Consider the following 18,629-nt stretch of genomic DNA (forward strand, 5'->3'; position numbering starts at 1 on the left):
GAGAGGGGAGTAGAGAAGGAGATCTTGTGAGGATCGGAGGTTGCGTGTAGGTAAGTACCAGGAGACAGGGTCACAGATGTATGGAGGAGACAGGTTGTGGATGGCTTTGTACGTCATGGTTGGGTTTTGTACTGGAGTCTTTGGGTAATGGGGAGCCAGTGAAGGGATTGACAGAGGGGAGAGGCCGGGGAATAGCGGGGAGACAGGTGGATTAGTCGGGCAGCAGAGTTTAGAATAAATTGGAGGGGTACGAGAGTGTTAGAGGGGAGGCCACAGAGCAGGAGGTTGCAGTAGTCAAGGCGAGAGATGATGAGGGCATGGACTAGGATTTTTGCAAATTCTTGGTTGAGGAATGTACGGATTCGTGAAATATTTTTGAGTTGAAGTCGTCTGGAAGTGGAAAGGGCTTGGATATGTGGTTTGAAGGAGAGATCAGCGTCAAGGATTACCCCGAGGCAGCGAGCTTGTGGGACTGGGGAGAGTGGGCAGCCATTTACTGTAATGGATAGGTTCGTTGGGGGGGTCGCGTGAGATGGGGAAAGACGATGAATTCTGTTTTGTCCATGTTAAGTTTCAGAAATCTAGCAGAGAAGAAGGATGAAATAGCGGATAGACATTGAGGGATTCTGGTTAGTAGGGAGGTGATATCTGGTCCAGAGATGTAGATCTGTGTGTCATCAGCATAGAGGTGATACTGAAAGCCATGAGATTCTATGAGCTGTCCCAGGCCAAAGGTGTAAATGGAGAAGAGCAGGGGCCCTAGGACTGAACCTTGTGGGACTCCGACAGATAGGGGGCGAGGTGAGGAGGTGGTGTGCGAGTGGGAGACGCTGAATGTCCGGTCTGTTAGGTATGATGAGATCCAGGATAGGGCCAAGTTTGTGATGCCAAGGGATGAGAGGGTCTGTAATAATAGGGAATGGTCCACTGTGTCAAAGGCAGCCGACAGGTCGAGGAGGAGGAGGACAGAGTAGTGTCGCTTGCTCTTGGCGGGTAAGAGGTCATTGGTGACCTTAGTTAGGGCAGTTTCAGTGGAATGGTGTGACCGGAATTCTATTCGGTTCCCACATACAGATTTATATGAACATGTTTCTAGTAGAGAAAAGATAAATATTTGACTTGTTTGACCAAAATCCATGGGTTAAGTTGAATCTCATGAGAAGTGTACAAGAACATTTCTTTTGCAACTAGAGTGGCCTAAATCGACTTATGAATTTGTCAAGCGGGCTTCATCGTGCTCATACTCTGCCGGTAAAAATGGCAAAAGTCCTCAAATTTTTGCAGATTTTTGTGTTAGGCAAAAATGTTGCTGCATTTCAAGGTATTTTATGCTAGATTACACCTTGATGAATCAGGCCCTTTTTAGCTTACAGAAAATACTTGATGACCAAGACCAGTTGACTAACAAGACGAGATTTACATACATTGAAGAAGGGACAATATTTCAGGAATGGAGAGGCACAAGACCAAACAAAAAACAATGCTGGATGCAAAAAAAAGCCACAGCACACCACGTAAAAAAATTACTTATTTATGAGTTGAATCTGCCTATGATCTTCAGATAAAGATCTCACATCTTCGGCCATGTTTATTGTATTTAGCTATATTATCTCAGGAGACTCTGTACACATCCATGGCTTAGCTGTATATTGCCACATCTCCCTCTTTCTAGCCTTTGCAGCCTTGTTGAGCATTCACCTTTGTCCTATAAATCCCATTGTCATCCTGGGCAGGAATGTAGATAAGAATCAGGTGAAAAAGACACGTGGGGATCTAATAGGTGCATCTAATATGAGCTCAGCACTGACATAATGCACTATTCATCTACATGAACACTTCATCTGCAAAGAATTCTGTTTGTTTTATGGACAAGAGTTTTATTCAAAAGGAAAGGGAAGTAAATGTTCATTTTCAGGGCAGGCTCGCTGTTACCTATGAAACGTTGAAGCAGATTCATCAAAACAGTCTAAAGCAAAAAAAACCCTGTATTTGTTGCCAATAGCAACCAATCAGAACTCAGCTTTCACATTTTAAATAGCCCTGATAAAATGAAAGCTGTGCCGTGATTGGTTGCTATGGGCAATGAAAGACAGTTTGCATACGGCTTCTGAATTTAATCATGATCACATATGTCAGCGTGGGCTCACCTGAACAGATTATTTTCCTTTATCCTGGAGCAGACTTTATACACAGAAGACGCATGCTTCCAGCACTTGCGGTATCCCCTACAGCCTGCGCTCCAGCAGCTTCCAGTGCCAAACAGAAGTGTCCATCTCTAGGCACAGTTCACAATGAACACGCTGCCTGCAGCTCTCACAAACAGACTGCTTAGCACAGTCTCCATTCAGAGAGAGACCCTGGCAAATCTCTCACACAGCTACAGCTCACATTTTGGCTGGACACTCACCAGCCGCACACTCAACTCTGTTTTATTCAGCAGACTGACACACTAGTGAACACAGACCCTGTTTTTAGTTAAAGCAAGTCAGGGGCATCCAATCAAGACCCTGCAAGAGCTGGGATTTAACACTGCCCTTCCCAGCTATGCTACAACAGTATGAATGTGTTAAAGTGAACCTGTCAGCTAATACATGCTGCCTGATACATGGGTAACATGGTATCAGGCACTGGCTGGGTCCCTGGCAGTTTCTTCCCACCCCGCTGCCCTGGATTGACAGATCTCTGCCTAAATGTGCATTGTCTATTGGTTGACTGTTAGAAATATACATAAATATCTTTTTTAACTCACCTTTAATAAAAGCTATATTTTATTATTTACTGTCCTTGTTTCAATCATAACTATTATAGTGTGTGAACAGATGCTGACAAATATCTAAAAAACAACTTTGTTATAGGAAATTGAAAGATTTTATTTTAAGACAATCGTAACAGATGAGGATGACGAGAACAATTAATTTTTTGACAAAATATCTGTGAGTTTGACCAGTGAACTCAGACCAATTCAGCATCTGTAGGATCGGTCTGAAATGTGTTTAAACCCAGTTTAAAGTACATTTGTTGCCAGATTTCACCGTAAGACTGCATACATGATTGAAGAGGTAGTCTTAAGTTTGGAGGTCCTCTCTTATCCATAGAATAGGGAATAACCCTCCAATTGCTGGGGGTCCAACCGCTGGGACCCCCAGAGATCCTAAAAACTGGGGCTTAGAGCCTTGTGTGAATGGGGCGGTAGTCAGTCATGTGCACTGCCAGTCCATTCGTTCTTAATGAGACCGCTGGTGACAGTTGAGAGCTGCGCTTAGCTGGTCTTCAGCACTCCCATAATAATAATGTTATTTATATAGCGCCAACATATTCCACAGCGCTTTACAAATTATAGAGGGGACTTGTACAGACAATAGACATTACAGCGTAACAGAAATCACAGTTCAAAACAGATACCAGGAGGAATGAGGGCCCTGCTCGCAAGCTTACAAACTATGAGGAAAAGGGGAGACACGAGAGGTGGATGGTAACAATTGCTTTAGTTATTTGGACCGGCCATAGTGTAAGGCTCAGGTGTTCATGTAAAGCTGCATGAACCAGTTAACTGCCTAAGTATGTAGCAGAACAGACACAGAGTGCTATTAACTGCATAAAGTGTATGAGAACATGATGCGAGGAACCTGATTATGGTTTAAGGTTTGTTTTTTTTTTTAATGGGCCACACAGGGATAGTTAGGTTAATGCGTTGAGGCGGTAGGCCAATCTGAACAAATGCGTTTTTAGGGCACGCTGAAAACTGTGGGTATTGGGGATTAATCGGATTAACCTGGGTAGTGCATTCCAAAGAATCGGCGCAGCACGTGTAAAGTCTTGGAGACGGGAGTGGGAGGTTCTGATTATTGAGGATGCTAACCTGAGGTCATTAGCGGAGCGGAGGGCACGGGTAGGGTGGTAGACTGTGACCAGAGAGGAGATGTAGGGTGGTGCTGAGCCATGGAGTGCTTTGTGGATGAGGGTAATATGCAGGTACGGACTGGGGCTGAAATTCAGTCCTGGCATTTGAAATCATACGGGCCCATGTTGTCCCCGTTCCCATGAAACAGAAGGGATATATTACAAATTTTACCCTGGATGGAGGAAAGGAAGATTTTCTATAAGATCAATATTTCTAATGACACCCGTGGCCAGCTGGGTTAAGTGACGGAGTCAGCGACTTTGTGCTCCAACACAACTCTTAACAGTATGGCTATCTTGAGAACAAAAATTCTGTTAACAACATAGCAGACAAGGCAGCCCATGACCAGACAGGCCCTTCTAGCATTTGCCAGAATTGCCAGATAGCCAGTCCGGCCCTGGTAATACGTTTGTACTGGAATCTGGAGTGGATGGGTAACCAGTGTAATGACTTTCACAAGGTAGAGGCATCGGTGTAACGGTTGGTGAGGAATATAATCCTGGCAGCAGCATAACAATGAGTGAAGCAGATGTAGGCATGATTGACCACCACTCAACTCCCATGGGGGTCTTCAGAACTTCAGTCAGTGGGAGTCCTGGCAGTTGGATCCTCAGGATCTTATCGATAGGGAATAACTTCCAAACTTTCGAATACTCACTTAAACAGATCTCTTAGACCTGACAGAGCCAGTGTACTAACATTGCAAATCCATGTCAGAATGACTGTATAATCTTGAAGTTAAACTGAGCAGCTCTTAATGGACTCATCTTAATATAAGGACTATACTGCCATACGTACTTGGATTTTCAAAATAAGTACAACAGCTCAATCAGATTTAAGAGATCTATTTAATAAGATATTAAATATGTGAAATCCGGTGACAGACGCGTAAAACTAAAGAAAAACGCTGAATATTAATGTTAGTTTTTTGCCGGGACAATCATCTACTCAAGAGACAAAACAGTAATAGAATAATTGGTTTCCATAGTATCACTAATCACATATGAAGTGTGGGAACCAAATAACTGTACGGCACAGTAGCGAGTACAGCTTGCATATGGCTATATATATATATATATACACATATATATATATATATATATATACATACATATATATACACACGGGACAATCACGCCTAAATGACCTTCTCCATACTACTGTATACATGACTTATACATATGTAGGTCATAGGATGCTGGATAAAATGACATCAGATCCCAGATATCAAGGTATCATTTTATTCAGCTTCATATGACCTACGTGCCCATATAGGCGGCTTAGGAGGGTTGATCCCACTGACAAACTCCCTTTAAGGGGACCTGTTACCAAGTGGCCAGGTTTTGCTCTTATTTTATTCTCACTCTCCTGAGTTGGTTTTTATTATGGCCACCATACCGTTCCAGAAATATAAACCTTTTTATTTTCTGCTAATATTTATGATCTCTAAAGACTACGTTGCTCACAGAGTAATAATGAAGATCAGGATATGGACACGCCCTAGAGGATCCTGTGAGTAAAGGCCCCGTCACACATAGCGAGATCGCTAGTGAGATCGCTGCTGAGTCACAAGTTTTGTGACGCAACAGCGACCTCAGTAGCGATCTCGCTATGTGTGACACGTACCAGCGATCAGGCCCCCAGCTGTGAGATCGCTGGTCGTGTCGGAATGGCCTGGACCTTTTTTTGGTCGTTGAGGTCCCGCTGACATCGCTGAATCGGTGTGTGTGACACCGATCCAGCGATGTCTTCACTGGTAACCAGGGTAAACATCGGGTTACTAAGCGCAGGGCCGCGCTTAGTAACCCGATGTTTACCCTGGTTAGCAGCGTAAATGTAAAAAAAAACAAACAGTACATACTCACCATCTGATGTCCGTCAGGTCCCTTGCCGTCCGCTTCCTGCTCTGACTGAGATCCGGCCGTACAGTGAGAGCAGAGCGCAGCGGTGACGTCACCGCTGCGCTCTGCTCTCACTGTACGGCGGCACTCAGTCAGAGCAGGAAGCAGACGGCAAGGGACCTGACGGACACCGAAAGGCGAGTATGTACTGTTTGTTTTTTTTGGTAACCAGGGTAAACATCGGGTTACTAAGCGCGGCCCTGAGCTTAGTAACCCGATGTTTACCCTGGTTACCCGGGGCCTTCGGCATTGTTGGTCGCTGGAGAGAGCTGTCTGTGTGACAGCTCCACAGCGACCACACAACGACTTACCAACGATCACGGCCAGGTCGTATCGCTGGTCGTGATCGTTGGTAAATCGCTATGTGAGACGGGGCCTTAACGCTCCCTTGGTAAACATAAGAAATGTTATCAATGGATAAAAAGGCCCACATCTCTGGGAGAATATTTTGGATTAAAAAAAAAACAGAAACAGAAGACTCAGGGGAGCAGGGAGAATAAAAGAAGAACAAAAATGGCCACTTTACATCTGATGAAAGGTCTTTTTTAAGAGGGGTAAGAATAAGATAACCTATGATTACATGATTGCATAAGCCATTGACTGATTTCAAGTTAGGTGTCATTTAAATTGTAATCTTTTTTGTCCTGTGATATCCCAGTACTGTGTTATTTGAGTCAAGATAACCTTTACCCAATCTGTACATGTTCAATCCAAAAAGTAGCCTGTTTCACACAAAATACAGAACAGATTTTGTGGAAATACAGGCGAGTCCAAAGTCTGGACCTGCTTTCAATTTATTTTTATTTTTTTTTAATTTCTTACCTTTTGTAATATAAGTATCATTATAACACACACACATATTTTAGTCCATAAAAAAGGATCCACTTCTAGAAACAGGAGAACCATATTCAGTACTAGCTATCTGTACCTACAAATCAGTGTTTCTCAACTCCAAGTCTTCAAGAACCTCCAATAGGTCACTTTTTTAGGATTTCCCTAAGGGTGCATTCTCACATGATTGTCGGGATGATTTTTTTTGGCAGGTGTTATCCTAGTTGCATCGTTTTTTTTCTTATCTATTTTTTTCACTGAAGCAGATAGACTCTCTGAACTGTTTTGTCCAATGACTCTTAGCATTGTATCAGTTAAAAACGGATGCAACAAGGATTTAATAAGGAAGTACCAAGTCGAAGAGCGCAATCACTGTAGAAGGACATCATGGTCGGAAGAATACAAGGAACCAGGAGAATACATAGACCAGCAATCCAATGGCTTGATACGATGAAGACAACGGTGGAGAAGACCTAGGTGGACCTATCTAGGCTTACACAAGACAGATCTTCCTACATACAGATCATTCATCCATCAAGTTGCCATGGCTCGGGAGCAAGCCGAAGGCCATTAAAAAAAAAAAAACAAGTCTGTCCTTTATGTGTCATCCATGTTACATGGATCCTCAGAGACATTAAGGCCCCATACACACGTTCAGGAATTGATGCAGAAAATTCCTGTGAAAATCCGGACATTTCTGCCAGATTTCCGCATAAAAACCGCATGCGTTTTTTTGCGCGTTTTTTGCGCGTTTTTGACGCGTTTTTTCCCAAACATTTCCCAATGCATTAGACAGTGGGAAAACCACGAAAAAACCGCAAAATTAATGAGCATGTCCGGTTTTTTACCACAATGCGTTTTTCATGCGGAAAAACGCACATCATGTGCACAGAAATTGCGGATTTCATTAAAAATGATAGGATGCTTAATGTATGCAGATTATTTGCGGTTTTATAGCGTTTTTATAGCGCAAAAACGCTAAAAAACCGCAAATAATCTGCACTGTGTGAACATAGCCTAATGGCCAAGTCTGATCCACAAAAGATGAGAATAGGACATGCTCTGAGTTATCTGTTCCGGAGACTTGGATCAGTTTTTAAAATTGATGCATGTATGGATCAATACAATTTTAGGGATCATGATGCTGTCCACATGAATAAGAGGCACAAAACGGACACGTCACATGGATGTGTGAGTGCAGTCTAATAATGTACATTTTAAAAAACTGCCATTGTATATCCACTCTCAAATAATAATAGACCAAATTTACCACTACCGTCTCCCACAGTAAATGCCACCAATGGCGACTTTCATCACAACCACAAACATTTGTCGTACGTTTTTGGCTTACTCCTGACTTTTTACTCACCCTGAGATATTTGTAAAAGAATGACAAACTGTGCCAAATGATTAACGTTTCAGACACAACATTCATTGTTTTGGCAAAATAATAACAATTTGTAACATTAGTTAAAAAAAAAATTAATGTCTAAAGTGACAAAAACATAAGGGATGACGTGAGACAAACAATGAATGAAGGGAGTACTTACAGCCTGTAGAGTTTGGGAGTTCCCAGAAAGAGCAATTCAGGAAAAACTTGAAGATTATTTCGATTTAAACGCCTAAAAGAGAATCAGAAGAGTAATGAAATATTAAGCAAAAAGGAATGTTACATCGCAACACTTAGACACCAACCATATGATGCTATACTGAAGGAGGACCACAAATTATGGGGTATCTAAAAAGGCAGGGTATGTATGGTATATAGCATACTACTGTGAATTTTCCAAATTTTGGCCCTAAGCTTTAGGTTATACCTCCTAATCTGTGGTATGACAATAATTGGATAGCATACAGTGTCTACATAACAGCACTATGGAGTAGCCAAATAATTCATGTCACATCCAAAACCTTTAGCTTTCAGATCCACCTTGTAAAACCATAATATAGGGCCCAAATAGTAGTGCCATAAAACAGACAAATAACAGCCAATAACGTGAAACAATTAGTACCAAATGACTATCAGGTTCCTTAGCGTGACTTTGTAAACCAAAACTGACAGTATAAATTAAGCCCCTTGTAGGGGATATAGCCTCCAATAAAAATTGCACTTTTAGGGTATGTGCACACGTTCAGGTTTTTTCACGATAAAAACTCATTAAAAATGCATGCATTATGCATTCTATCATTTAGAATACATTCTGCATGTTTTGTGCACATGGTGCGTTTATTTAAGCGAAAAAAACGCATTGCGGTAAAAAAAAGCAGCATGTTCATTAATTTTGCGGATTTTCCGCGTTTTTCCCGCAATTCTATGCATTTGGAAAAAACGCATGAAAAAACGCACAAAAAACGAGTCAAAAACCGCAAAAAAAACGCATGCGGATTTCTGGCAGAAATGTCCGGTTTTTGTCAGGAAAATTTCTGCTAGAAATCCTGACGTGTGCACATAGCCTTAGTGTTCTAATCACTTCCTTTGTTCCGCAGAAACTCAAGCTTAACCAAATATGCTAATTATGCTGCTCGGTGCACCCTTGGTGTGGCTAAGAAACTCCCTTTAAAGTTTGCAAATAATAGTTCTCATGTAATAGCACCATGCACAACATCACAATCACTCGTCTAATAATGGTGTGTGCCTTGCTCTAAACTGGCAGCTCATGGTCTCCAATGGAGAGTCTACCTGCCACATTCACCACTTATGACTTGGCATCACAGACTTGGCCCTTTCCTGGATCTCATCATATCTGACAAATCGGACATTCAGTGTCTCCCTCCGCCACACCACCTCCTCACCTCGCCCCTTGTCAGTCGGTGTTCCTCAAGGCTCTGTTCTAGGACCCCTACTCTTTCTCCATCTACACCTTCGGTCTGGGACAGCTCATAGAATCCCACGGTATGCAGTACCATCTCTATGCTGATGACACGCAGATCTACCTATCCGGACCTGACCTCACCTCCTTACTTACCAAAATCCCGCACTGTCTGTCTGCTATTTCAGCCTTCTTTTCTGCTCGCTTTCTACAACTGAACATGGACAAAACAGAATTCATCATCTTTCCCCCATCTCACTCTACCCCTCCACCAGACCTATCCATCAATGTCAATGGCTGCTCACTTTCCCCAGTCCCACACGCCCGGTGCCTCGGGGTGATCCTCGACTCTGCCCTCTCTTTCAAGCCACATATCCAAGCCCTTGCCTCCTCCTGCCGCCTCAAACTCAAAAACATTTCCCGGATCCGCGCATTCCTTGACCGTGACACCACAAAAACACTAGTGCATGCCCTTATCATCTCCCGCCTCGACTACTGCAACCTCCTACTCTCTGGACTCCCCTCTAGCACTCTGGCACCACTCCAATCCATCCTACACTCTGCTGCTCGACTAATCTACCTGTCTCCCCGCTATTCCCCAGCCTCTCCCCTATGCCAAGCCCTTCACTGGCTTCCTATTGCCCAGAGACTCCAGTTCAAAACCCTCACAATGACCTACAAAGCCATCCACAACCTATCTCCTCCATACATCTGTGACATGATCTCCCGGTACCTACCAACACGCAACCTCCGATCCTCTCAAGACCTCCTTCTCTACTCCCCTCTCATCTCTTCTTCCCACAACCGCATCCAAGACTTCTCCCGTGCTTCCCCCATACTCTGGAACTCTCTACCCCAGCACATCAGACTCTCGCCTACCATAGAAACTTTCAAAAAGAACCTGAAGACTCACCTCTTCCGACAAGCCTACAGCCTGCAGTGATCCTGAACCTACTGAACCGCCGCACAACCAGCTCTGCCCTCTCCTAGTGTATCATCACCCATCCCCTGCAGATTGTGAGCCCTCGCGGGCAGGGTCCTCCCTCCTTATGTACCCGTGTGCCTTGTTTTTTGCTCATGTTTAATGTATTTGTCTATATTTGACCCGTATTTCACATGTAAAGCGCCATGGAATAAATGGCGCTATAAAAATGAATAATAATAATAATAATAATGACCCAGTTTGAAATAAAGAATGTCCCTTCTCCATCAGCCACTCGCTTTCTTACCCCTTTTAGCAATTACTTCATCACTAAAGTGGGTTGTTTATCGTCATTTTGATACTACACAATAGAAGGTGAGATCGTAAAATTCTTTTGTCACACAGATTGCAATTTATGCTGGAAATCCCAACTCAGTAGACTTCTGTTGGACCCTCTCTGTACAATATGGCAGTATATTGAGTAATTTTCTGTTGTATTTCCCATGAAGTCAACAGAAGTCATGGCCAGCTTCCTCAAATCCTACTTTTCCCTAGGTTTTCCCAATATACACCAAGGCCACCACTTTTCATGCCTCTTTTACAGAAGTCTAAGCATCTGTAGATAAGTCACCAATCCCCTCTGCACATCCCAAAATTTACCTTTCATAGTCCCCCCATACGGCACAATCTTGGTCGAAGAGCGTCGCTGGTCTTGCTGCGGCGCCTCCTCTATCCCTACAGTCGCCGTTCTCCTGCCCTGCTTCATGTGTATGACACTTCCTACGTCATCCACACAGCGCCTCCAATCTCGCTCCTGTGCAGGCATACTTCTCTCTGTCCTGCTGAAGGCAGAGCTTAGTCCTGTAATGGGCATGTGACGGTAGAGGTCAAAGAGCGCCGATGACCCGCAAGTACTTTGGTCTGCTCTCAACAGGGTGGAGCAAAGTACGACTGTGCAGGAGCAAATTTGGGGGCACTGTGTAGATGATGTAGGACTCTTCAAACACGTGAAGCCGGGCAGGAGGACAGCCATTACGGGGATACAGGAGGTGTCGGAGCAAGACAAGCATGCCCATGCAGTAGTACACACCATATAGGGGGATTATAAAGGTATTTTTTGTTATCTGCAGATGGGGTTGAGGACTTCTATCCAGGTTACTAGACTACTGTAAAGGAGGCATTAAGTGTGATGGCTTCAGCTTATATCGAGAAAACCTGGTGAGGTGACAGGTTCCCTTTAGTGTGTTCCATCATACATGACATTAAAGAAAGCAATTTTAGAAGTGGAAGAACGTATTCTAATAAATTGTAAAAAAATGTTTTGTGAACAAAACAAAGACACTTAAAAATTACAAAAAGTATGATAAAGTATGTGAAGTTAAAGAACTGATCACATTTTATTGGGGAGAACCGATCTCCTTCAGCACAACCTAGGATTTAATAGCAAACCATTCCACTGTCTGCAGATCTATGCCAGATACTGTATACAGATTATTAGAGCCCTATCCCAGCCTAACAATGCGTGCTGTAAAATGCCAGGAATGTCTGCTAGGAATTTTGCCCCCCAGCTAAACAATGAATAAAAGTAAAGGACAGGGCAAGAGGAGGCAGAGGTAAAGTGTACGGCCACAGCGCCTGCTACTTCATCCCAATCTGTACTGAGCTCAAAGGAGAACCCGGCAAATGCTGTCGAGGAGGGACACGAGCAAAAATAGACATGGGAAAAATAAACAGCCTTTCTGGCTGGGAATTTGTGAAAAGGTCTGGAAAGAGTTTCTCACCATCATTTCAAATTAATGTCCACAGAAGGAGATCTACTAGTCTCCATGGCATAATGTGCTATATGCTGCAAATGTAATAGCTTCTCTGATTGATGCTAATGGTTCAAGCAAAATTCATTTACTGAGAAGGCAGCAGGTAGTGCATTGTACCGCTAAGATAGATAGGTATCAGATGATAGAAAAAAAAGATGGATGGATAGATAGATAGATAGATAGATAGATAGATAGATAGATAGATAGATAGATAGATGGATAGATGGATAGATGGATAGATGGATAGATGATACAGTAGATAGATCTATAGATAGATATGGTAGATAGATAATAGATAGATAATAGATAATGGATAATAGAAGGATAGATAGATAATAGAAGGATATATAGATTGGATAGATAGATAATAGAAGGATAGATGATAAATAGATAGATAATAGAAGGATATATAGATTAGATAGATGGATAGATATGCTTTGGAAAAGTACAGTAGTTCTAAGCATTGTTCATGTTGAAGACTAAAAACCTTGTACAGATCGGTGCCAGTTTGTACTAAACTTTTTAGAACGTGATCAAATTCAATTCTCTTGAATTGTGGATGTGATTTCAGTGTGGGATCTATAGAACATAATGGTGCTGTCCACAAGGTCACAACCCAATATACAGCTTAGCTGCTCAGATTTGTAGAAACCATCTCAGGGTGATAAAACATAACATAACCACTACAACTATGAGAATCTTTGCAATTAAAGATGTCTTTTTTGTGTGTATTTTTCATTTAATTTTTTCTCATTTTTAAAATCACCCAGGAATCTGGTTTTGTGTAGTTAAAATGGCATACAAAAATCACTTTTGGTATTGATTCTATGACCTCTTATTTCTTCTTCAGCAGACCAAGAAGTGCAGTCCCCGCTATAATGTTCACAGTCGTGATCTAATGTTTGATAGACTCTTTCAACACATTTCTCTTATTAGATTTCCAAAACTCTTTGTGGAAAAAATTGCTCCTATCGTGTACCTTTATTGACCACATTCAACCATATAAAAATTTAAGAGGCACTTGTCCTTTCACTTGGGAATAGAAGTTCAGACTTTTCTCCACAACCCTTGTTTAGAGAGGGCATGAAAAGAACTATATTTGTAATGTATCTCTAGGTTGCCTTAGAAATGGTTCTGAATTCCAGGGTCCCAAGGAGATGAATTGGCTGTCAGATAACAATGTACCTCCATCAGATGGACTTGGCACTTGTAAACAAAAGGGATTCTTTCGACTTTTCCTCACAAATATGAAATATTTACCCTCGGCCAACAGCTGGGAATCGCTATAAAGGAACTGTTCATATAGAACTTGGTATCCATTCAAGAAACCCAAAATCTCCTGTCCTTCTTTTCACAGTCCTCAGACAGTGACTTCTTAAAGAGATCTAAGGGCCCCTTCACACTGTGCAATCAAAGTCTGAACGAGCGTTCGATTTGTGACGTTTATCCGTCCTCGTTCCGAGGTTGCAAAGTGTGACATGGCGTTACGATTTGCGACGCAGCCCAGCATCGTACGATGTGAAAGAAAGAGCAGAACTTTCTTTCGTCGTAAATGTCTCGCTGTGGCGGTCGAAATCGTAGTATGTGACGGCGGTCATACGAGCTCGTAATGCGACTACGTGGGTTGGGCTTCCGCATACCTGTCTCCTGATTGGGCGTGACGTTTTAGCACGCCCATGCTGGTAATACGTCACGCTCGGAGTCGTAGGACTATGGCGGTGTGAAGGGTAGCGTACGATTGCGACGCGTGACGTTCACATCGCAACTACGTCAGAAAAAGCGTTAACATCGTAGAGTGTGACCGCTGGCTACGAGCTCGTACTGCGATGTCGAATATGACGCAAATGCGTCGTAATCGTAGCAGAATCGACCAGTGTGAAGGGGCCCTCAGTGGACTTCAGCACAAATAAAAGAACGACGCTTACCGTTAATGGCTCAGCGTGGTTATAAAGAACGACGCTTACCGTTAATGGCTCAGCGTGGTTATAATTGTAATACTATAACTTGGAAAATTAGTCCTATGATGTAAAACAGAATTCTTTCTTCCATGATGATGAAAAACAGCAGGATCAATAGGTGTAAGAAGGACTATTACCCCGAAGCAAAGAGGAAACAATCATCAAAGTTATCACTGTATTATGTAGACAAGACAGTCAAATCCAACTAATGACATCTGTGACACATTTCACTGAGAAGTCAAATAAAACTTCTCTGTTGGACACCAACTTTATTATTACCAGGGCCAGTGCTGTATCATTGGTGCTTAAAAAACTCTATAACATCCCATACATAATAGTTGTTGGCCAACAGCAATCTTCTGTCAAAACCCCACACTCATGAACTCTCAGCTTGGCTGAGCGCTCATGTGTTCTCTACAAGAGCTCTGCCAGATTTCAATGGCAGCAGCTTATCTCTCCGATTAACAAAAGGATCAGCATTGAAATTCCAATAGACAAATCCTTCCCCCAACATCATCTGTCGGGTGAAAGACCGGAGGTCCCCATACACATTAGACCGTCACCCGATCCTGCTAATGTTGGTGGATTCAGCCAACTTTAGTCTAATTGATATACAGTAGGTTCTTAAGAACCAAAACATTTCTAGTTGACACCAGGCAAAGATTCATATTGCCGACATTTTCCTCATATGGCAGACACTGGGCAGCATCGCCCATATTTAGCAGGATGAAACAATATCTAAAAAGTGGCCATGCACATTGGATGAATATCAACCAAATCGGTTGATTTCAGAGAATCAAACAACCATCAAGTCAGATGTCAGGAGACAGAAGAATAAGACTGTTGGATTTCAATATGTTTGACTGATTTGCATAAGACAGCAGTTAATCAAAAACGTGTTTGTTTGCTTGCTTAAAAGGGCTGTCCATCTTTGAGGGAATTTGCTATTGATGGCCTATGCTTAAAGTGAACCTGTCAGCAGGATTTTGCTAAGTAAACTACAGGCATTGTCATGTTGCCACTGTTACACTGATTAAAATGATACCTGGGGTGAAGAAATCCATTTTGTGGTTCTTGTGTAATTAGTGTCAGAAGTTTTCAGGTAATGATATGCTTGTGCTCCAGGGCGGGACTGTACGTTTGTGCTGTAGGCCAGAGAAGCCAAGAAGAGACCTGCCCACAGGCCTACCCCGAAGCACAAACAGTCTGTATCTCTCTCTGTATCAATGATGAGGAACTTGTTTGTGCTTCGGAGCAGGAAGATAAAACTCTGCCTACGGTCCCGCCCCAGAGCACAAGCATCTTGATTACACAACAACCACAAGATGGATTTCTTCGCCCCAGGCATCATTTTAATCAGTGTAACAGTGGCAACATGACTATGCCTGTAGTTATCTTAAAGCAAACCTGTCAGCAGGATTTTGCTAAGTAAAGCCATTTATATCTGATCGGTGGAGATGTAACATCCAGCAGCACCCTCCCCAATCAGATGCTTCAGGAACTATAGTGGCCACGGCGTGGATCTGCAGTACTTGACCTCAGCCACTATAGAAATGATTGAGCTGCTGTGATTCATCAGCATCCAAGAACTTAAGGCCTCCAGTGGTAACAGATGTTCAGTGGGTCAGATATTGATAGATTATCTTAAAGAAGTACTCTCATCAAAGTTTTTATCCTCTTAATATATTGCAGCCATCATATTATATAGCACTGTGAACTTACAATTGCTCATTTTCCTTTTTACCCAGTTGATTCATCTCTTTTTCATTAGGTCTATGACATCACGTGATTAAAAACAGACAAAGCGAATCCTTCTAAAATCTATGTAGAAACAGTAAGGGTACCGTTACACTAAACGATTTACCAACGATCACGACCAGCGATACGACCTGGCCGTGATCGTTGGTAACTCGTTGTGTGGTCGCTTGAGAGCTGTCACACAGACAGTTCTCCAGCGACCAACGATGCCGAAGTCCCCGAGTAACCAGGGTAAACATCGGGTTACTAAGCGCAGGGCCGCGCTTAGTAACCCGATGTTTACCCTGGTTACCATTGTAAATGTAAAAAAAAAAAACCCACTACATACTTACATTCCGGTGTCTGTCACGTCCCCCGGCGTCAGCTTCCCGCACTGACTGTGAGCGCCGGCCGTAAAGTAAAAGCAGAGCACAGCGGTGATGTACTGTTTTTTTTTTTACATTTACAATGGTAACCAGGGTAAACATCAGGTTACTAAGCGCGGCCCTGCGCTTAGTAACCCGATGTTTACCCTGGTTACAAGCGAACACCTCGCTGGATCGGTGTCACACACACCGATCCAGCGATGACAGCGGGTGATCCAGCGACGAAATAAAGTTCTGGACTTCTAGCTCCGACCAGCGATATCACAGCAGGATCCTGATCGCTGCTGCGTGTCAAACACAACGAGATCGCTATCCAGGACGCTGGAACGTCACGGATCATCGTTGTTCTCGTTGGAAAGTTGCTCAGTGTGACGGTACCTTAAGTCTCTTTTCCCTGCATGAGTCATCATTAAAACTACAAGTCTACATCACTGCAAAGTCCCTTAAAATTGTCAGCTGATTTATGACCAAATACCACAGCAAAGTTAAATATGCTGTCAAAGAAAGTGCATCTAAAAGTCAAACAGCTCAACAATTGTAATGAAACCCAATTGCAAAAATGATTTTTAGCCCCAAATCCATGCTTTTAAGTAAAAAAAATGCCCCAAATGGAGACAACCCTTTTAAGGCCATCAAATTCAGCTTTGCATGCTTAAAAGGAAAGTGAAAATCATCTTTGAGTGGCATGGACCAAATTGCCATCAAGTGGAAAAATTGCAAATATTCAATACCAGTGATCCTGTAGGGTGTGTTTTTCATTTTGTTGTGCATTTTGAGTAATCTGTATTTTTTAAGCAGTTATTGCAGGGTAGAGAGATTAATAATATTACTTTCCAGGTTCCAAGTTACCTACAAATCTTTATGTCACTTTTTTGAGGTATAAGACCATCCAGTAACATTTTATGTGTCTATGCACGTGACAGATGACAACAAAATCGATGAGAACAACCAACAAATGTAATGCAAATGTGAGAAACGAGGGTGAAACACGATGGGATGTCATCATGCCCAATCCTTTTTTTGAGACGGAAGAAAACCTGCTGCCAGAAAGGTCTGGTATTTGCTTGTCTCTTTCCTCCCACTGAAAAGTCGTCCTAAAATTGGGGTGAAACGGGACCATAGCTGACTAGATCTCGGTCAACAGCTATGTGAATTCTATTACCACCTCCATTGTGCATCTGATGAACTTTCGACTTCTAGCCACATTGGAATAACCCGATATTCCTAAGGATCAATAAGCAGCTAAGAAAAACCTCACTGCAGTGTATGGTCACTTTGGTAATTGAAAATATGGTTCAACAAGGAATGTCACAAGTTCATTAGGAAAAAGGAGAAAAAAAATACTTATAAATAACAAGCGACAAATAAAACACTATTCCATAAACTGCTGGAAAGCAACAGGTTCCTCTGGAAGAAAACAGATGGAAGAAAGTCTCAGGTCAGTGCATTAATAAAGACATTTGTAAGGAGAACATAAGGGTTAGAATTGCTGGCAGACATTGTCCAGGCCACTTTATTTGACTGACCTGCCTATGTGTGAAACACATGAGAAAGTGCTAGAAGCTTAACTCCTGCACAGTACAATAACGAACAGCAGGAGATATGCCGCATATCAACAAGGACAGTGCACTCTCAGAAATTCTAATTTCCTGACAACATGCCTGCCTCGCGAACTGTAAAATATGGAAAAATAAACTACTGGGAAACAGATTATAAGGAGACATCTCAGGGAAGAGTACAGGTTTATAGTCAGTATGATGTAGAGCACTGCGAATATGGAATTCCATTCAAGATGAAAATTTTATGTTTCAGAATGACAAATGCCTAAAATCACGTGATAAAGGCACCACACACAATATTTAATGGATTGACCCAGCCAAAACGCTGGGTAGGAAAATATATATTTCTCAAACCATTGGTGTGCTTTTGGTGTTTAGAATCCATATTTTTACAATACTACCTCTATCCTTTTGGAGTCCACAAAGCTGCACTGTACCAAGGTTCATAAAGAAATATAGAATATTATTACATATTTCCTAGCAGGTTTATAGAGAGAATTAGATTTAAGTATTTATTGTAATTCATCCCTAGTCAAGTGAATAAGCCTGAGCTGCAATACAAGACAAGACTACGGACAAGAGAAGCATTGCGGAAAGCCCACCATACATGGTAGATAGCTGTTGGTCAAAAGATCATTCAACTGTCAGCTATCTTTCCTCAATCCTCCATACATATAAACAATTGGCTTGATTAAGCACTCCAGTGTTGTCTATGAAACAACTGCTACCAGACACCTCTAGCAGTGGCTTATCTCCTGGAGAACAAAAGAATCAGTCTGTGAAATCCAACATGCTAGATACTTCTCTCCC

General features: G+C 42.4%; 1 protein-coding gene across 6 annotated transcripts in view; it reads right to left on the reverse strand.

Moving 5' to 3' along the window:
• SLIT2 (slit guidance ligand 2) overlaps positions 1 to 18,629 on the reverse strand; it is a 406,424-nt gene that overhangs the window by 374,630 nt on the left and 13,165 nt on the right. For all 6 annotated transcript variants that reach the window (XM_077279991.1, XM_077279992.1, XM_077279986.1 and 3 more), the window contains exon 4: positions 8,184 to 8,255. In XM_077279991.1, coding sequence (XP_077136106.1) covers positions 8,184 to 8,255 — 72 coding nt within the window. The remainder of the gene's footprint in view (positions 1 to 8,183; positions 8,256 to 18,629) is intronic.

This window comes from Ranitomeya variabilis, chromosome 1 (assembly GCF_051348905.1).
Source record: "Ranitomeya variabilis isolate aRanVar5 chromosome 1, aRanVar5.hap1, whole genome shotgun sequence".
Taxonomy (NCBI): Eukaryota; Metazoa; Chordata; class Amphibia; order Anura; family Dendrobatidae; genus Ranitomeya; species Ranitomeya variabilis.